This window comes from Lynx rufus, unplaced genomic scaffold, assembly GCF_022079265.1.
Source record: "Lynx rufus isolate CCGP_SWC_20201006 ecotype Redwood Valley unplaced genomic scaffold, mLynRuf1.p SCAF_3, whole genome shotgun sequence".
Classification (NCBI taxonomy): Eukaryota; Metazoa; Chordata; class Mammalia; order Carnivora; family Felidae; genus Lynx; species Lynx rufus.
Window position 1 is genome coordinate 159,066,070 of NW_025814845.1, and position 21,765 is coordinate 159,087,834.

A 21,765-nucleotide genomic window follows, 5' to 3' on the forward strand; every position below is an offset into this window, starting at 1 on the left:
CCCCCAACCCCCATGTCAGGCTCCATGCTGAGCCTGGAACTTGCTCCCACCAATGTTTTGCTTCACAGTTTTAATATGCATTGATGATCCTTGCCTGAAGCAATTATTCTATTGAGGCTTGTGATAGAATTTTCTTTTATAATATAACCATGAACACCTCTTAGCTTTGTTGGCTGTTTGTATTCCTTATTTTGTGAATTGCCTTTTTTGTATCTTTGCTAATTTTTTCTGTGGAAGTGGATTTTTTTTCTTACTGATTTGTAACAGCTTTATATATATATATATATATTTTTTTAAATTATTTTTATTTTTGAGAGTGAGTGAGCAGGGGAGGGGCAGAGAGAGAGGGAGACGGAGAATAAAAAGCAGGCTCCATGCTGACAGTAGAGAGCCTCATGTGGGGCTTGAACTCATGAACTGTAAGATCATGACTTGAGCTGAATTCGGGCACTTAACCAATTAAGCCATCTAGGTGTCCTATGGCTTTTTATACATTAAGAGTATTTTCCTTTTATTTTTAACATGTCACCAAGACTACACATGAAACACTGAGTATATCATCACAGCTTGAATTTTGGTAGGTCCAACAGACGTTAACTAAGGTCTGCTTTATGCTACACTTTGTTCTGGAGGTTTTCTTTTTTAAAAAAATTATTCTTTATTTTAGAGAGAGAGAGAGAGAGAGAGAGAGGGTGGGTGAGAGAAATGGAGGGAGAGAGACAGAGAATCCCAAGTAGGTTACAGGCTCAGCATGGAGCCTGACGTGGGGCTTGATCCCACAACCCTGGGATCATTATTTGAGCTGAAATCAAGAGTCAGACTCTCAACTGACTGAGCCACCCAGGCGCCCCATGTTTTATTTATTTATTTATTTTTTTTTAATTTTTTTTTTTTCAACATTTATTTATTTTTGGGACAGAGAGAGACAGAGCACGAACGGGGGAGGGGCAGAGAGAGAGGGAGACACAGCATCGGAAACAGGCTCCAGGCTCTGAGCCATCAGCCCAGAGCCCGACGCGGGGCTCGAACTCCCGGACCGCGAGATCATGACCTGGCTGAAGTCGGACGCTTAACTGACTGCGCCACCCAGGCGCCCCCAGGCGCCCCATGTTTTAGAGGTTTTCATATCTAATTTCAACCAACTATGTGAGATAGACATTATTATTTATCTCTTGTTTTTCAGATGAAGGAACTGAAGCTCAGAAAGTTTAAACACTTTATTCAGGTTAACTAGGGAATAAATGGTGACATAAGAATAAATGTAAATGAGACAAAATTACTAACCCTTAAGTGCAGGATGGAGGAAAGAGGAGACTTAACAATATATGCAAAAAGTAAATAGGAATTTTAGCTAGTGATCAGTTCAAGGGCATCTATAATGTAATGTAGTTACCATAAAAGCTACTGTAATCATGGGCCTAATAGTAGTACAGTATCTAGAATATAGGAAATGTGAGCTCTGTTATGTTACTTGCTTATCAGGCTATAACTGAAATTTCATGCCCTGCTCTGAGCACTGTGCTTCAAGAGGCAATGAGAGAACCTGGAACATATTTAGAGGGGAGCTTCCTTGTTCCATGAGAAATGATTATAAGATATTGCTCTGGTGAATAAGTATTTAGGAACTATGTGATAATTGTCCTAAAATAGCTGCCATGTGGAAGAAGGAAAAGACATTTGCTATTAGCTGTGTGATCTCATGTGGAAGGTCTGGGACCAATGAGGAAAAGTTATAAGGATATAAATTTTAGCTCAAGAAATAAAATAGTTTTATGAAAGCTAGACTGGGAATTTTTAGGGGGTGATTAATTAGAGGAATTGGTGAATTAGAGGAAAACAATATCCTATATTGACTTGGCAGTGATAACATAAAGGAAGATTCTAGTATAGGGTAGATTCTTGGATCACAAGGCAATCAGGTAGAAAATTTCAATATAGCATCTTAAGAGTTGATATTAGTGGTATTTAGTGTGTAATGGAAGGATATAGGAAGGGCATTTAGCTAACACAGCCTTGGTGATAGGAATTGTAGTCAGATAACCCTTCATAGAGTTGTAATATTGAATCAGTGAATTGAATTAGTGAATTAATGAGTTAATGAATTGAGTCTTAAATTAAGTAACTAAGAGTTAGCTTAGCCCAAGCCATGAAGGGTGGAGTCCTTTCTTAGTTATTTTATAGTACAGAATCTAATTTTCTCCTTATAGCAACTCTGTAAGAAGTCACAACCCAATTTTGGTATAGTTCTATTATTTTCTATGGAAAAGCATTTATAAAATTATATTTATAAACAACTCTTTAGTTAGACGTGTTTGAGCCCTAAACTGATAGTAAAGAGAGAGTAGGTGTGGGGAGAGAAGGAGCACGAACACCACCTGGTACACCGACTGATTTCATCCTAGCATCCAGTTATCTCTGCCATATTTGAAGAGACCTGCTTAGGTGCCTTTGCTCTTATATGCTTTCTCTGTTGAGACTCCCTTCAGCTAACTATTAGTAAACTTTCTTTAAATAAAAAAGAAAAAAAAACTTTATGTGTCCAAATATATAATTTTTATTTTGTATCTACAGTGGGTGCATTTTATGTTTGCATTATTTCTCTATCTTACAGGAATGCTTTGTGTGGAAAGCTTCAGTGTGAGAATGTACAAGACATGCCTGTATTTGGAATTGTGCCTGCTATAATTCAGACTCCCAGTAGAGGCACCAAATGTTGGGGTGTGGATTTCCAGCTAGGATCGGATGTTCCAGATCCTGGGATGGTGAACGAGGGTACAAGATGTGATGATGGAAAGGTAATCAGAATGTTTTCTATTTATAATTTAAAATTAAAAAAAATATAAAAAGCATTATGCAAAGTAAGTGGTTATTCTTTTCTTATTTATGAAAGAAATCTAATGTTTTTTTGGTAGAGATTTTGGAAAATACAAAATTAAGAATGGCTGTTATTCTCCTATCCAGATTTCACTGGCAGTCATATATTATAACCACTAGTCTGTGTTGCAGTATACTGTGCATATTTCTTTCCATTATCAATGGTGCTATAATTTATTAGCAGTCTGCTATTATTGGGACATTTAGGTGATTGCCAGGATTGTGAGTGAGTGTGTGTGTGTGTGTGTGTGTGTGTATGATTGTGTGTCTCTACACTAGAATGTGTAGTACTAGAAATGTCATAATGCTTGTCCCCCCATGCTCTCTGCTACCCTGATCACTGCTGTTTGGATCAGATATGAGTCAAGAGTCAGCCAGCTCCTGACTCACTACCATTGGTTTCTATATGATAAGATGAGCTAGGACAAATTCCTTTTGGGGGGGACTATATAATTAAGAAATACTATTAAGAATAGGGCAGAAACTGTAAGAATTCTTCAGCGATGCTATGAAGCAAGAGCAGGGCTAGAATGGTTATGGCAAACTTCAGTCATATACAAAAGATATGGGGGAGCAGGAGTGTTGGGCAAATTGAAGAAACCAACTTAAAGGAGAGTAGAGGAGGGGGAAGAGAGAGAGAACACAAGTGACTGATAAGGTGACCATAAAAAAGACGGGTGGACTTGCTAGTTACCTCAGTCATTGTGTACTGAGTTTTCAGTTCCAGTTCTGTTCCTCCTTTCCTACAAAAAGACCCTTATATTTTTGTGCCTGTTGTTGCCACTATAAAAACTCGATTGCTGTAGTTACTATAAACAATGCTGAGGTAAATGGCTTTATAAATAAAAATTTCAGAATATTATGATTGTTTTCTGAGGTGAAACTACTATAATGGGGTGTGCATACTTTTTAAGGTTTTAGAGTTTTGCATGATTTCTCTTTTACTTTTTTAAGTTTATTTATTTATTTTGAGAGAGAGAGAGAGCAGCATGAGTAGGTGAGGAGCAAAGAAAGAGGGAGAAAGAGAATCCCGACTAGGCTCCGCGCTATCAGCACGTGGAGCCCAGTGCTGGGCTCAAACTCATGAACCGTGAGATCATGACCTGAGTCGAAATCAGGAGTTGGACGCTTAACCAACTGAGCCACCCAGGTGCCCGTGCCTGATTCTCTTTAGAAAAAGCTTTAATAGTTTACCTTCCAACCAGTTTTTGGTGGGAAATGTTTTAATTCTTCATACTATAGTCAAGATTAGCTATCATTTTCAAGCTTTTGTTGGTGGTTTCCTTTTTATTTTACTTTTTTCTTAATTATTAGTGATGTTGAATTTTTTTGTCTCTATACATTTATTCCTTCTTCTGTGATTTGCCATGTTGATGTTCTTTATACACTTAAAAATTGGCCTGTTTCCTTACTGATTTTGAATTTGATTTCTTACTGATTTTAAAGAACCTTAATTAATTTACGTCATATGTAACAAGTATAATATATAAATATACATATATGATGTTTTTGCCCAGCTTACTTCTTGCCTCTTCTTTCTTTTGTTTTTAGTTTTTTGTTTTGTTTTTTTTTTTTGCTGTGTTTGCATTTTTATGTATTTAAAGCTGTTATTCTCTTCCTTTATGGTTTCTAACTTTACTTACATGTTTTTATAAGACCTTTATCAGTATATCAGATCATTATTCTCTTGTATTTTGTAGTAGATTTTGTTTTTTATTTAATACCTCTTTAATCCAGGGGAATGTTGAGTGTATATAGTATGAGGTTGGCATTCTTTTTTTCTCTTTTATCATTTATTCATTACTGTATGCTGAGTTCTAATGCCATTTTTTTTTCAGAATGGCTTATCATTTGCCTTAACCTCATTTATAATCTCTTTCCTTTAATTTGAAATTTTATTTAAATTACCGATTAAATTTTTATATATTCTAGGGCTTAATTTTTGTTTTTTCCCTCTTCATGTCCGTTGATAGGTCTAACAACTCATGTGTCAGTACTGCCTTGATTTAGTTTTTGTTGGTTTTATAATGTATTTTTCTTATCTGGTCATGCAAATACCCTCCCATTCTTTTTTCCTAGTTCTCTTGGCTATTTTTATTTGCTTATAATTCCAGATGAACTTGAGATAATGTTTGTTGAGGTGCAAAAAAAATTAAAATCTAAAAAACTAAAAAATGCTTTGGAATTTTGGTTGGGATGGCATTAAATTTATAAACTTATAATGGGGAAAAGTGACATCATTACATTATTGAGTCTTCTCAAAGTAGAACATGGTATGTGTGTCCATTTTTGAGGGGTCTTCTTTTAAAGATTTACTAATAAAGGTCTTTATGTTTTTTGTTAATTTTATTATTGGGTAGATTTTTATTGTTATTATGAATAGGCCCGTTTTCTCCTGTTATATTTTCTGTTTTGTTATATTTCAATTTCTAATTGGTTTTTACTGACAAGAAAAGCTATTTTGTTTGTATTTTTGACTGGGTATTATTGATATTCAGAAAAAAATTCATTTGTATATGTTTATTTTGTTACCAGGCATACACTTAGTGTTACCTATTTCTATTGTCAATTATATTAGAATTTTCTAAGAAAAAGTCATCATCTGCAAATGATAAAAAGTTGGTTTCCTTTCTCATATTTACAGTTTGGATTTATTTTCTTGTGTAATTGCAATGATAGCACTTCCAGAATAATTGTAAATAGTGATAGTGTGCATCTTTGTCTTGACCCTGACGTGAGTGGGAATGCGTTTAGCCTTTCAAGGTTATGTATGATTTTGGCTAATCGCTTGGGGTACGTGGTATTTTTCACTTAATGCAGTATCCTTTTCATCCTATTGAATAAGAATAAAAATAAACAGTAGATTTTATATTTTATAAGTAGTTCTTTGACATTAAAATATTAAATATTTAAAAAATATTAGATACTATTAAGATAATCATTTGGAACACCTGGGTGACTCAGTTGGTTGAGCGTCTGACTTCAGCTCAGGTCATGATCTTGCAGTTTGTGAGTTTGAGCCCTGTGTCGGGCTCTGTGCTGACAGCTTAGAGCCTGGAGCCTTCTTTGGATTTTCTGTGTCCTTGTCTCTCTCCGCTGTTCCCCAACTTGTGCTCTCTATCTCTCTCTCTCAAAAATAAATACATAAAAACATTAAAAAAAATAATCATTATTTACCTTTGACCTATTGATATGTGCTGGGTTATATCAATAAATTCCCTAACATTAAATTATTTTTGCATTCCTGGAGCACACACTGGTAACATTAAATTTTTCTTTAGATATATTCCCGGATTCTGTGTGTTGGTGAATTTACTTTTGTGTTTCTGAAACTGTCTACTTTTGATGTTTTTTGAATTTATGAACTTTTACTCTGTAGATTGTAGTCAGTACTCTTAAGTCCCACAAAAAACTCAGATAATATTGAATTAAAGTATAACAGGATTAATTGATTTAAACCAAAGAATCAAATAAAGAGCTTTGGAACCCAGAATCTCAAATAATGTTTCTACGATCTTTGCTTCTCCCTTTTGGCTCCCCGTCCCTCCCTTGCCCCATCTTATTGAGATATAATTAACATTTAATATGCTATATGTTTAAGGTGTACAGTGTGATGATTTGATACATGTATATATTGTGAAATGACTACCACAGTAAGGTTAGTTAACACTTCTATAACCTCCCATAAATATAATTTTTTTTCTTTTTTTTTTTTGGTGGTACAATATTTAAGATTTACTCTCTTGGTAACTTTCAAGTGTATAATATTGTTAACTACAATCATCAGGCTGACTATTAGATACCCAGAACTTACTCACCTTTTAACTGGAGATTTGTACTATTGGATCAACATCTCCCCCTGTTTTTTAAAGACTCCACATATATGTGAGATCATATGGTATTTGTCTGTCTTTGTCAGACTTTCTTCACTTAGAATAATGTCCCCAAGGTCCATGCATGTTGTTGCAAATGACAGGATTGGTCGTTCAGGAGTGTGTTGTTTACTTTCCACATTTTTTGTGAATTTTACACATTCCTCCTGTTACTAATTTCTAGTTTCAAACCATTGTGATTGGAAAAGATACTAGATATGATTTCAGTCTTCTTAAATATGTTGTCTTGCTTTGTGGCCCAACATAAATTGTATCCTGTAGAATGTTCTGTGTGTGCCTCAGAAGAGTATGTATTCTGCTGCTGTTGCATGGCTGTTCTGTTTATGTCTGTTAGATCCATTTTGGTCTATAAAGTTCTTTAGATCCGCTGTTTCCTTATTAAATTTCTGTCTGGGGGCACCTGGGTGGCTCAGTTGGCTAAGCATTCATCTCTTGATTTTGGCTGAGGTCACGATCTCACGGTTTGTGAGATTGAGCCCCTGTGTTGGCTGTGCACTGAGAGTGCTTGGGATTCTCTTCCTCTCTGCCTGCCCTCCCCAGCTGCTCACGTATTCACGCATGCTCTCTCTCAAAATAAATACAAAGAAATTTCTGTCTGGATGACCTATCCAATGTTGAAAGTGGGGTATTGAAGTCTACTACTAGTATTGTATTGCTGTCTGTTTCTCCCTTCACTTTTGTCACTATTTGGTTTAAATATTTAAATGCTCCAGTGGAGGGTACATAAATACTTAAAATTATTACATCGATGAATTGTCTCCTTTATCCCCATTTCATGGCCTTCTTTGTCTCTTACAACCAATTCTGACTAAGTCTATTATATGTGATATAAATATAGCCGTTCCTGCTCTTTTGGTTACTATTGGCATAGAATATGTTTTTCTGTCACTTCACTTTCAACCTGTGTGTCCTTTATAAGTGAGCCTCTTTTAGGCAGCATATTGTTGGATATGTATATATTTTTAAGTCTATTCAGCCACTTTGTGTCTTTTGATATGGGACTTTAGTTCATTTCTATTTAAAGTAATTATTGATAGCTAAGGACTCATTGCCATTTCATTGTTTGTTGACTGTTTTTAGTTCTTTTGTTCCTGTTTTCCTTTCTTACTATCTTCTTTCATGATGTATTTATTTATTTTTAGAGTATGCTTTAATTCTTTTGTGTGTTCTACTATGTTTCTTCTTTTGTGGTTAGTGTGAGGCTTATATAAAACATTTTGTAGATATAACAGTCTATTTTAAGCTGATAATAACTTACCTTCAACTGCATACACAAGCACTACACTTTTACTTCTCATATTTTAAACTATTGTGTCATACTTAGCATCTTTTTATATTGTGCATCCATTAATAAGTTATTAGTTATTTGTATTTAAGTTTTTTTTTTACTAGAGATAGAGTGATTTACACAGCACCATTAAAATAGTAAGGTATTCTTTTTTTTTACTTTATTTATTTATTTAAATCACATTTATATATATATATATATATATATATATATATATATATATATATATATAATTTAATGTCAAATTGGTTTCCATACAATACCCAGTGCTCATCCCAACAGGTGCCCTCCTCAATGTCCATCACCCACTTTCCCCTCCCCCCCACCCCCCATCAACCCTCAGATTGTTCTCAGTATTTAAGAGTCTCTTATGGTTTGCCTCCCTCCCTAACTTCTTTTTCCTTCCCCTCCCCCCTGGTCTTCTGTTGAGTTTCTCAGAATCCACATAAGAGTGAAAACATATGGTATCTGTCTTTCTCTGTATGACTTATTTCACTTAGCATGACACTCTCCAGTTCCATCCACGTTGCTACAGAAGGGCATATTTCATTCTTTCTCAATGCCATGTAGTATTCCATTGTGTATATAAACCATAATTTCTTTATCCATTCATCAGTTGATGGACATTTAGGCTCTTTCCATAATTTGGCTATTGTTGAAAGTGCTGCTATAAACATTGGGGTACAAGTGCCCCTAGGCATCAGCACTCCTGTATCCCTTGGGTAAATTCCTAGCAGTGCTACTGCTGGGTCATAGGGTAGATCTATTTTTAATTTTTTGAGGAACCTCCACACTGTTTTCCAGAGCGGCTGCACCAGTTTGCATTCCCACCAACAGTGTAAGAGGGTTCCTGTTTCTCCACATCCTCTCCAAACATCTATAGTCTCCTGATTTGTTCATTTTAGCCACTCTGACTGGTGTAAGGTGGTATCTCAGTGTGGTTTTGATTTGTATTTCCCTGATGAGGAGTGATGTTGAGCATCTTTTCGTGTGCCGGTTGGTCATCTGGATGTCTTCTTTAGAAAAGTGTCTATTTATGTCCCCTGCCCATTTCTTCGCTGGATTTTTTGTCTTTTGGGTGTGGAGTTTGGTGAGTTCTTTATAGATTTTGGATACTAGCCCTTTATCTGATATCTGCAGATATCTTTTTTCCCATTCCGTTGGTTGCCTTTTAGTTTTGTTGATTGTTTCCTTTGCAGTGCAAAAGCTTTTTATATCTTCATGAGGTCCCAATAGTTCATTTTTGCTTTTAATTCCCTTGCCTTTGGAGATGTGTCGAGTAAGAAATTGCTGCAGCTAAGGTCAGAGAGGTTTTTTCCTGCTTTCTCCTCTAGGGTTTTGATGGTTTCCTGTCTCACATTTAGGTCCTTCATCCAATTTGAGTTTATCTTTGTGAGTGGTGTAAGAAAGTAGTCTGGTTTCATCCTTCTGCATGTTGCTGTCCAATTCTCCCAGCACCATTTGTAAAAGAGACTGTCTTTTCTCCATTGGATATTCTTTCCTGCTTTGTCAAGGATTAGTTGGCCATACATTTATGGGTCCAATTCTGGAGTCTCTATTCTATTCTGGAGTCTATGATAGTGTCTGTTTTTGTGCCAGTACCATGCTATCTTGATGATTACAGCTTTGTAGTAGAGGCTTAAGTCTGGGATTGTGATGCCTCCCGCTTTGGTCTTCTTCTTCAATATTACTTTGGCTATTCGGGGTCTTTCGTGGTTCTATACAAATTTTAGGATTTCTTGTTGTAGCTTCGAGAAGAATGCTGGTGCAATTTTGATTGGGACTGCATTGAATGTGTAGATGGCTTTGGGTAGTGTTGACATTTTAACAGTATTTATTCTTCCAATCCATGAGCATGGAATTTGTTTGTATCTTCTTTGATTTCCTTCATAAGCTTTCTTTAGTTTTCAGCATACAGATCTTTTACATCTTTGGTTAGGTTTATTCCTAGGTATTTTATGCTTCTTGGTGCAATTGTGAATGGGATCAGTTTCTTTATTTGTCTTTCTGTCACTTCATTATTGGTGTATAAAAATGCAACTGATTTCTGTACATTAATTTTGTATCCTGCGACTTTGCTGAATTCATGTATCAGTTCTAGCAGACTTTTGGTGGAGTCTATGGGGTTTCCCATGTAGAATATCATGCCATCTGCAAAAAGTGAAAGCTTGACTTCATCTTTGCCAATTTTGATGCCTTTGATTTCCTTTTGTTGTCTGATTGCTGATGCTAGAACATCCAACACTATGTTAAACAACAGCTGTGAGAGTGTACATCCCTGTCGTGTTCCTGATCTCAGGGGGAAAGCACTGTTTTTCCCCATTGAGGATGATATTACTTGGGGGCTTTTCATAAATGGCTTTTATGATGTTTAAGTATGTTTCTTCTATCTGGACTTTCTCAAGGGTTTTTATTAAGAAAGGATGCTGAATTTTGTCAAATGCTTTTTCTGCATCGATTGACAGGATCATATGTTTCTTATCTTTTCTTTTATTAATGTGATGTATCACGTTGATTGATTTGCGAATGTTGAACCAGCCCTGCATCCCAGGAATGAATCCCACTTGATCATGGTGAATAATTCTTTTTATTTGCTGTTGAATTCAATTTGCTAGTATCTTGTTGAGAATTTTTGCATCCATACTCATCAGGGATATCGGCCTGTAGTTCTCTTTTTTTTGCTGGGGCTCTGTCTGGTTTGGGAATCAAGGTAATGCTGGCTTCATAGAATGAGTCTGGAAGTTTTCCTTCTCTTTCTATTTTTTGGAACAGCTTTAGAAGGATAGGTGTTATTTCTGCTTTAAATGTCTGGTAGAATTCCCCAGGGAAGCCATCTGGTCCAGGACTCTTATTTGTTGGGAGATTTTTAATAACTGATTCAATTTCTTCACTAGTTAGGGGTCTGTTCAAATATTCTATTTCTTCCTGTTTGAGTTTTGGAAGTGTGTGGGTGCTTAGGAATTTGTCCATTTCTTCCAGGTTGTCGAGTTTGTTGGCATATACTTTTTCATAGTATTCCCTGCTAATTGCTTGTATTTCTGAGGGATTGGTTGTAATAATTCCATTTTCATTCGTGATTTTATCTATTTGGGTCCTCTCTCTGTTTTCTTTTTGAGAAGCCTGGCTAAAGGTTTATCAATTTTGTTTGTTTTTTCAAAAAAACAACTCTTGGTTTCATTGATCTGCTCTACTTTTTTTTTAGATTCTATATTTTTTATTTCTGCTCTGATCTTTATTATTTCTCTTCTTCTGCTGGGTTTGGGGTGTCTTTCCTGTTCTGCTTCTATTTCCTTTAGGTGTGCTGTTAGATTTTGTATTGGGGATTTTTCTTGTTTCTTGAGATAGGCATAGACTGCAATGTATTTTCCTCTCAGGACTGCCTTCGCTGCATCCCAAAGCATTTGGATTGGTGTATTTTCATTTTCATTTGTTTCCATATATTTTTTAATTTCTTCTCTAATTGCCTGGTTGACCCATTCATTCTTTAGTAGGATGTTCTTCAACCTCCATGCTTTTGGAGGGTTTCCAGACTTCCTGTGGTTGATTTCAAGTTTCATGGCATTGTGATCTGAAAGTGTGCCTATGTTCTCAATTCTTTTATACTTATTAAGGGCTGTTTTGTGACTCAGTATGTGATCTATCTTGGAGAATATTCCATGTGCACTTGAGAAGAAAGTATATTCTGTGGCTTTGGGTTGCAGAGTTCTAAATGTGTCTGTCAAATCCATCTGATCCCATGTATCATTCAGGGCCCTTGTTTCTTTATTTATTCTCTGTCTAGGTGTTCTATCCATTGTTGTAAGTGGAGTATTAGACTCTCCTGCAATTACCACATTCTTATCAATAAGGTTGCTTATGTTTGTGATTAATTGTTTTATATATTTGGGGGCTGCCAAATCCAGTGCATAGACGTTTATAATTGTTAGCTCTTCTTGATGAAGAGACCCTGTAATTATTATATAATGCCCTTCTTCATCTCTTGTTACAGCCTTTAATGTAATGTCTAGTTTGTCTGATTTATGTATGGCTACTCTAACTTTCTTTTGACTTCCAGTAGCATGATAGATCTCCATCCCCTTACTTTCAATCTGAAGGTGTCTTCAGGTCTAAAATGAGTCTCTTGTAGACAGCAAATAGATGGGTCTTGTTTTTTTTTTTTTTTTTTTTTTTTTTTATTCATTCTGATACCCTATGTCTTTTGGTTGGAGCATTTAGTCCTTTTACACTCAGTGTTATTATTGAAAGATATGGGTTTAGAGTCATTGCAATGTCTGTAAGTTTCATGCTTGTAGTAATGTCTCTGGTACTTTGTGGTCCTTGCAACATTTCACTCACAGAGTCCCCCTTAAGATCTCTTGTAGGGCTGGTTTAGTGGTGATGAATTCCTTCAGTTTTTGTTTGCTTGGGAAAACCTTTATCTTTCCTTCCATTCTGAATGACAGACTTGCTGTGTAAAGGATTCTTGGCTGCATATTTTTCTTGTTCATCTCATTGAAGATGTCCTGCCATTCCTTTCTGGCCTGCCAAGTTTCAGTAGATAATCTGCTATTACCTGTATGTGTCTACCTTTGTATGTTAAGGCCCATTTATTCCTAGCTGCTTTCAGAATTTTCTCTTTATCCTTGTATTTTGCCTGTTTCACTATGACATGTCATGCAGAAGATTGATTCAAGTTACGCCTGAAGGGAGTTCTCTGTGCCTCTTGGATTTCAATGCCTGTTTCCTTCCCCAGATTAGGGAAGTTCTCAACTATGATTTGTTCAAGTATACCTTCAGCCCCTTTCTCTCTCTCTTCTTCTTCTGGAATTCCTATGATACAGATATTCTTCCGTTTGATTGCATCACTTAGTTCTCTAATTCTCCCCTCGTACTCCTGGATTTTTTTTTTATCTGCCTTTTTCTCAGTTTCCTCTTTTTCCATAATTTTATCTTCTAATTCACCTATTCTCTCTTCTGTCTCTTCAATCTGTGCTATGGCCCCCTCCATTTTATTTTGCACCTCATTTATAGCATTTTTTAATTCATCATGACTATTTTTTACTGCCTTGATCTCTGTAGCAAAAGATTCTCTGCTGTCCTCTATGCTCTTTTCAAGCCAAGCAATTACTTTTGTGACTATTATTCTAAATTCTTGTTCAGTCATATTGCTTAAATCAGTTTTGATCAATTCGTTAGCTGTCTCTACTTCCTGGAATTTCGTTTGAGGAGATTTCTTCCGTTTTGTCATTTTGGCTAGTTTTCTGTCCCTTATGTGTTTTAAAAGCTTGTTGTGTGCTCTGGACCTGTGAGCACTGCTGTATTAAAGGAGGGTCATACACTGTCCAGGGCCTGGCCCTTCAGGAGGTGTTTTTTTGGAGAGTGTTACTTGCTCTCTGTTACTGTGACTTTGGTTATTTTATTACCCTACTCGTAGTGATATTTTGGACCCTCCACCAGGTGTGCTTTGATTTGTTCCTTGGAGTAGCCCTGTAAAGGAAAACAGAGAAACAGGAGACAAAAACACACAAACAAATAACACAAACAAACAAATACAAACAAAAAATTAAAGTCTAAAACAAAAAACCCCAAAACACTGACTACAAGTAAAGAAGAGGGTGGAGGCAGTGCTAGAAGAGCACATACAAAGAGAGAAATGATGGGAGAGGGGGGAGAAAAAATAAACATTGACTAGGCAGAGAGACTAAAAGGGTTAATCCAGAGAGAGAGAAAGGAAAATAAAGAAGGAAGTGGGGAAAATGAAACGAAGATAAAGTTACCCAGACAGAGAAACTATATGGCTTGATTATTCGAGAGAGAGAGAAAGGAGTGTAAAGAAGGAGGTGTAGAATATGTATCAAGACAATGGATTAAATATGCGTGTTTAGACAGACCAATAACCAGAATTACCAGCCTAGAAGAGGGAAGAGATAAGGAGGAGAAAGTGGGGGGCGGGGAGAATATATCTATACATCCAGAATTGACCTAGAGTTAATCCAGGCAATGCTGCAGCGCTTGTGGGAGGAGCTTTCCGCAGGGTCTGTGAGGCTCTGGTGGATATACAGTTACCCCGTGCGAAGGGGCGTGGTTTGGTGTAGTCTGGACCCACTTCTACTATGGGCCCCTGAACTGATCCCCGAGGCCCCGCCTGGTGGTGGTGGGGGCAACGGGGGGAGTGGTGATCCCCCAGTCTCTTCTCCATGACCTGGACCCGGTGGACTCAGTTTGAGTCGTCCTCACTGTGCCACACCATGGGCGCAGACGGGGCGGTCCTTCTGCTCTGCCACCTCCCCTGACCTTGCGCTTGGCTAGGATTCAAAGTCCTTCTCCGTGCGTTCTGGCAGTGGGGAAGCGCCTCTCAGCGTGGCAATATGTGGCCCCAGCTGGCTTTGTGCCACAGCACTTCAGGGAGGACTGCCTTCTGCGGACTGAGCTGCCGCTCTCGCCGCTAGTCCCTGCAGTCGCGGACTCAGGCAGGCTTTGTCTTTTCCCACAGCACTCCAGGGAGATGGCTCCCTTTTCCTCCTGCAGACTGTGCCCTCGGCCCAGCCACGGATCCCGTGGGTGGCAGACATGGACATGGACAGGCTTTGTACTGTTGCACAACCCTCCAGGGAGGGAACCACTTTCTCCAACTGCTGACTGAGCCCCTTACATACCACTGCATCCAGGCCTCTGGTGTGCGAACAGGGAGCTGGCCCCAGTCCGAAGAAAGCCCAGCAGTTAGAGATCGGATCTCTCTCAGTCTCAGTCCCAGGTCTTTCTCCTGTCCAGATATGGTCATACACTTCCCTAGCCTCTGTTTCTCTTCCCTTTGTCTCTCCCCTCTGTGCCCACGTGGCCTTTTTTTTTTTTTTTTAATCTCCCCCAGTTTGTAGTCACCCACCTATCTTTTCTCCAGCTCTCCCATTTTCTTTGGGTAGATTCAGTCTCTTTTCCTCCCAGACTCTGGTGTTCAAAGTCCTTTGGCTTCTGCACTTCTTTGTTTGAGAGACACGGGGAGTCTCCCCTACTTCTCTACCATGTTGGCCCCAATAGTTAGGTATTCTGAATTTAACTATATATTTACCTTCACCATGAGTTTTATGGTTTTATATATTTTCATATTATTAGTGTCCTTTCATTTCAACTTGAAGAATTCACTTTAAAATTTCTTGTAAGGTAGGGCAAGTGGTGATGAACCGTTAGTTTTTCTTTATCTGGGAATGTCTTTAACTCTCCTTCATATCTGAAGGACAATTTTCCTACGTATAGTATTCCTTGTTGGCAGTTTTTTTATTGTTGCTGTTTAGCACATTGGATATATAATCCCGATGATTTATTTTGGCTTTCAAAGTTTCTTTAGAGAGATACATCCACAGACAGCCATATGGGGGTTCCTTTGTATGTGATGAATCTTGCTGCTTTCTCTTTCTGCTTTCTAACATGGAGTTCTTTGAGCTTCCTGTACTTGAATGTCCATATTCTCCAAACATTTGGGAGATTTCAACTATTATTTCTTTAAATTCTTTTTTAACGTTTGTTTATTTTTGAGAGACAGAGAGATACAGAGCATGAGTGGGGAAGGGGGCAGAGAGAGAGGGAGACACAGAATCCAAAGCAGGCACCAGGCTCTGACCTGTCAGCACAGAGCCTGATGTAGGGCTTGAACTCACTAACTGTGAGATCATGACCTGAGCCAAAGTCGGACTCTCAACCGGCTGAGCCACCCAGGCACCCCTTAATTATTATTTCTTTAAATAAACTTTCTTCCATTTTCCTCTTCTGAGAAAATCTTCTGATTTGAATCATATCTTCTGATATGAATGTTTGTTTGCTTGATGGTGTCCCATCATGGTTCACATAGGCTTTCTTCACTCTTTTTCATTCTTTTTTATTTTTTGTCTCTCTAACTGGCTAATTTCAAACAGTGTTTGAGTTTGCTGATTCTTTCTTCTGGATGAGTAAATCTGTTCTTGAAGCTCTGTATTGAAGTTTTCATTTCTGTTATTGTATTCTTCAGGTCCAGGATTTCTGTTTGGTTCCTTTTAATGGTTTCTACTTCTTTCTTAAACTCATTCTGTTCATTGATTGTTTTTCTGATTTTGTTTAGTAGTCTCTGTTTTCTTTCATTTCATTCAGGTTCTTTATGATGATTATTTTGAATTCTTTGTCAGGTAACCTATAGATACTCATTTCTTTGGGGACATTTATTTGCACTTTATTAGTTTCCTTTGGTGATGCCATATTTGCCTGATGCTTATGTAGTATTGCATTGGTGGCTATGTATTTGAAGGAATAAACACCTCTTCTAGTCTTTACATACTGGTTTCAACAGGTAAAGACCTCCTGTCTGTTTTCAGTATTGATGGGATTACCTTGGAATTTTAGGCTGGGTTGGAGCTGGTTACAAGTCTCCACAGTGGGGTCTGTGATTGGTGGGCCTGTTATCAGGAGCTTGGGTGGGCATAAATCTGACTGGTCTCTGAGTGGATTGAACTTCCTGTAGTAGTACCTTGTTCAGGAGGTAAGGTGGCCTTGAGACAAGGGTCTGCTTCAGAGTCCACAGTTGGGTCTTCAGACACCAGGCCTATTACTAGGTGCATGGACTGGTGTGGCTCCCATCAGATACCTGAGAATACTGCTGTCTGTTCACTGGATGGATCCCTGGGTGGCCAGGATCCCTGGGTCCCTAACTGGATGGATGGGCTGGGAGCTGAATATAGGGCTAGTTCAGGGTCTCTTGATGTGTAGACATGAGCATCTGCTCTTGGTTCCCCAAAAGCTGGCAGAACAGCTTGAGGACTGAGGCTTGGAGTTGCTGAAACTGAGTATAGATCCCTTTCAGAATTTTTGGGAATGCAGGAGATGGGTTCCTTGGTTGATGGATCTAGTGGTGGGCTGTGGCTGTGATATGACTGGAGCTAAGTGTAAGGCCCTTCAGGATTTCTGGGGTTACAGCTGGGAGAGTCTCATTTTGGGTCCCTGTGCCAGAAAGTATATTCACAAAGTGCAGTTGTTAGGGATAGAGCCAAGTAGAGTGTCCTTTTAAAAATACTAGGGTTGTAGACAAGAGTGTCCCCCACCGGGGCCCTGGGCCCTTAGGAGTGCTGGCAGACTGTGGCTGTGAAGAAGCTAGAACTGCTTTTGGGCCCTTTCAGGATCTCAGGGGGCATAGATGGGAGTTTCTCCTGCCTGGTCCCTATGCCTGCAGTCTTCTCTGGGCTCATAGGTGGCTGTCGTCTTGCTGTGTGCTCACATGACCCTTTTTCTGTGTGCACATGGAGAGAGAGAGAGAAAGAGAGGGAGAGAGAGAAAGTGAGCACAAACTCTCTGGTGTCTTTTCTTATAAAGGCACTAATTCCATCAGACCAGGGTTCCACCCTCATGACCTCATCTAACCCTAATTACCTCCCAAAATCTTTATCTCCAAATACTACTATATCAGGGTTAGGGCTTCAGCATATGAATCTTGAGAGGATACAAGCAATGAGTTTATAAAGAGAGCCACTAGGGTAGATTTAAATTAGTAAAAGTAGAATAATATTTATTCCTTCCTTATGCCCATGTAGCTTTTTGCTGTGGGGTTGTATGTTCTGCTCAGTGTGGTAAAGGCTTTAAACCTTTTCCTAAATATTTTCACATTTCAGTTATTTTTGGTATTTGTTTTTGGTCTGGACATATAAGTGAGAGATATTGGTCAGTGTATTAGTCGGGGTTCTCTAGAGAAACAGAACTAATAAGATGTCTGTATATGTGTGTATGTAAGATTTCTTGTATGGAATTAGCTTACATGTTTATGTAGGTTAACAAGTCTTAAGAGCCAATATCTTCAGTAGACAAGCTGGACACTCAGAAGAGCTGATGGTGTAGTTCCAGTCCAGAGGCTGAGAGAGAGAAAGCGGTTAAGCAAGAATGGAGACCAGGGTATTTAGACCATTTCTTTATGCAACTTACTGTTATCTTCAGGACCTGCTCAGGCTGTAGTATGTATCTGCCACTTTCATTTGATGGTGGAATGTTGCTGTGCATGCTAGACTTTAAAGTATGGTGGGTCAGATAACACCCAGTTCATGATGGGTAATTCAGGTCCCATGGTAACCTGGTGGCTTATGGTTAAGTGTTCAGTCTAGTAAGGCCTAAGCTGTATCTGAAAAGGAGAGTAGTTATCTGCAGAGGATGGCAGGGTTTTGTTCCAAAATCCTAAGGGTCTGTAGTGCTGTTTACCTCTAAGGAACTGCCAGAGGCTCCAGACAGCATCCCTATCTGCCACTGACATTTCAAGCACCATTGGATCTAGTGGAGCAAGGGGCCAGTTGGCAGAGCAGTTTCTGTGGCATCCTGGACCTGTTTCAGCCTTCTCTTGCTCTGGTCCATGCTCTATGAGCAGTTTTTCAAGTTACATGGTAAATGGGCTTGAGTAACATGCCCACATGAGGAATGTGTTGCCCCCCAAATTCAGAGGCCCACTAATTGTCTTACTTCTCTTTTGGTTGCCTGATGTAAAAACTTATCCTTCATTTTTGAAGGGAAATCTAGATATGTACCGCACCACTGATGCCCTAGAAATTTTGCTGAGGTAGAAGACTCCTGAATTTTTGTCTGATTTACTTTCCACTGACATGCAAATGTCTTACCAGTTAGTCTGCAGTATTGCTACTTCTTACGCACTAGATCCAATCAGATAATGTCATCAATGTAGTGGGCCAGAGTGATATCTTGTGGAAGGAAAAGTTGATTAAGATCCCTGCAAACTAAATTGTGATGTAGGGCTGGAGAGTTGCTATACCCCTGAGAGAGGACAGTGAAGGTGTATTGCTGGCCTTGCCAGCAAACCGCTTCTGGTGATCCTTATTGACCAGTGTAGAGAAAATAGTATCTGCCTATTCAGTAGCTGCATACCAGGTGCCGGGAGATATGTGAATTTGCTCAAGCAGTAAAACCACAGTAGCTACAGCAGCAATTACACCTACCAGTTGCTTAAGCTTATAATCTGCTGTTGTTCTCCAAGGTCTGTCTTCTGCACAGGCCAAATAGCTTAGTTGTATTGGAATATCTTTCCAGTCCTTAGTGGTGGTATTGATCTCTGCAGTGACTCCTGGATTGTGGTATTACTTTTGGTGTACTGTTTTCCTAGGAAGTGGCAGTTCTAATGGCTTCCATTTGGCCTTTCCTGCCATAATAACCCTGACTCCACAGGTCAGGGAGCCAATGTGGGGATTCTGCTAGCTGTTGATTATGTCTGTTCCAGTCATGCATTCTAGAACTGGGATGGGGTTCAGGGACCTACTGGGCCCACTATGAGGACAACCTGAGCTGAAACTCCATTGGTCACCTGACCTCCATAGCTCCCTACTCTGACTGGTAGGCCACCATGATGTTTTGGGTCTCCTGGAAGCAGTGTCAATTTAGAGCCAGCATCCAGTAGTCCCTGAAAGATCTGATTATTTTCCTTTTCCACAGTGCTCAGTTACCCTGGTAAAAGGCCATAGGTCCTATTGGGGATGGATGGGAGAAAGATTACCAATATAAATTTTTGGCAGTGTATCAGGGTACTGCCTGAATGGAACTCATCCTTTCCTTCAGTTAAAGGCTTCTGGGTCTATAATATGGCTCAAGTCTGGTAATTGATTGAGGGCCCATGACACCATTTTGTTCACTTGACCTAGAACTTTTCTGCTTCTACAGATGTAGTAAGAATTTACTGGTAGGCTTCCTCCGTTTTTATTTCTAGGAATACCATGATCAACTAACTAATGCCATAGGTCTGTGCAAGTCGGACTTTTATGATTGCTCCTTTGACTTTGCTATTTATTATGGTAGCCATATCCACCCTGCCTTTGTCATTGAGTGCCACTGCACTTGGCCCTGGCCATTTGGCATTCAGTTACTTCTGTGGCATTTAGGTTTTACAGTTCAGTGACTGTAGTTCCTAATATCAAGTGGCCTACAGAGAAGAGTGATGACAGAGCCATTTAGGCCTGCTGGGGTTCCCCACACAAATTTATTTCTCACAGTTATTGTGGAAGGTGTGTCTGCTGGACATTCCCAGAGTGAGTGAGTGGGTCTGAAATAACCCATTCTTTTTTTTTTTTTTTTTTTTTTCAACGTTTATTTATTTTTGGGACAGAGAGAGACAGAGCATGAACGGGGGAGGGTCACAGAGAGAGGGAGACACAGAATCGGAAACAGGCTCCAGGCTCTGAGCCATCAGCCCAGAGCCCGACGCGGGGCTCGAACTCCCGGACCGTGAGATCGTGACCTGGCTGAAGTCGGACGCTTAACCGACTGCGCCACCCAGGCGCCCCTGAAATAACCCATTCTTAACACTCCAATCTTAACTAAGCCTTTGAATCATTTCTTTTACCTTAAACCAAGACAGGTCCAGCATTTCCAACTTGCTCAGGATGAGTTAACTTTTGGTCCATGTTTCAGCTAATTAACCAACAAACTGTTAAAGCTCTTAATAAATCCCTGACCTGCAGCATTACATGTAGAATCTCTACTTAGTAAGCCCATACATAACAGTAAATTTGGCCTGATCCAACTTTATGTTCCTTCTACCATTATCCCACACCCTTTATATCCATTCTTACACATATTCCCTGCACTTCTGTCTGGATAAATTAGAAAACTCAAGTAGCTCCCTTTTTTAAAAAAATATTTATTCATTTTTTGAGAGATGGAGACAGAGTGTGAGTGGGGGAGGGGCAGAGAGAGAGGGAAACAGAATCCAAAGCAGGCACCAGGCTCTGAGCTGTCAGGACAGAGCCCAACACGTGGCTTGAACCCACGAACTGTGAGATCATGACCTGAGCCGAAGTCGGATGCTTAACCAACTGAACCATCCATGCACCCTTCAAGTAGCTCTTTTGGTACACCTCCTCACAGGTCATACTTTTAGGGGCCTGCTGAGACTTGAGTCTAGTGATAGGTCCAAAAGCAAAGATGGGCGCCAGGTGGGGGTGAGTCCTGAGGTGAATCAGCATTGTCTTGGAAGGCAACTTCCTCCTTGGAGGCCATTACAATTTCCTCTGGCAATGTAATGCTAATCTCTTTACTTGGGAGTGGAAAGGCCTTTTCTTTTAAGGGTAAGGAAACTGCTTCCACTGGCAAGGAAGACTCATCAGTCTTTAGGGGCTCAACAATTCAGGTTAGACTCTTGTTCATTTGACCTAGAACTTTTCTGCTTCTACAGATATCAGGGTCTTCCCACACATCCCCAAGACAAGTTTTAGGATCACATTCTTTCTCCCTAATGCCCTCATTTTAATGGTAGGTACCCTGCAAGTCTGGGAGGTCCAACTTGTGCTGTAATCTCACCAGTTGAAGGATGAAATTCTGGGTTTGATTTTCAGAGGTCTCAGCCCTGTGGCTACAAAAGATTAGGCTCCCCTTCTGGGGACACTTAGAAGCTCTCAGGTTATTTTTGCTGTATTTGAGCTGAGAGTTCAAATTTCTGAGCAATAAGCTCTTTTCATTCCCTACTTTGTCCGGTGATATTAGGAGTAACTACCTGATGCCGTACTTATTAATTTAATAAGAAATGTTTGAAGGTATCATATGCACAATTATGCAGATCCGTGATTCTTATAAATGGTTGATTAGGAATAAACAGTGGTGATATTTTGCATGTCTTCCTGTCAGATCATGCTATGGGCTCTCAGTACTCTGTTATTGCAAATAGAGCACTAACATCTTCAAATGTAGTCAGGTAAGAGATCCAATTCCAGAGGCCCAGGAACGAATTCAGAA

General features: G+C 39.2%; 1 protein-coding gene across 1 annotated transcript in view; it reads left to right on the plus strand.

Moving 5' to 3' along the window:
- Window positions 1–21,765, plus strand: part of ADAM9 (ADAM metallopeptidase domain 9) — a 145,294-nt gene that overhangs the window by 91,607 nt on the left and 31,922 nt on the right. Inside the window, exon 16 of the mRNA XM_047091084.1 lies at window positions 2,612–2,795. Coding sequence (XP_046947040.1) covers window positions 2,612–2,795 — 184 coding nt within the window. The remainder of the gene's footprint in view (window positions 1–2,611; window positions 2,796–21,765) is intronic.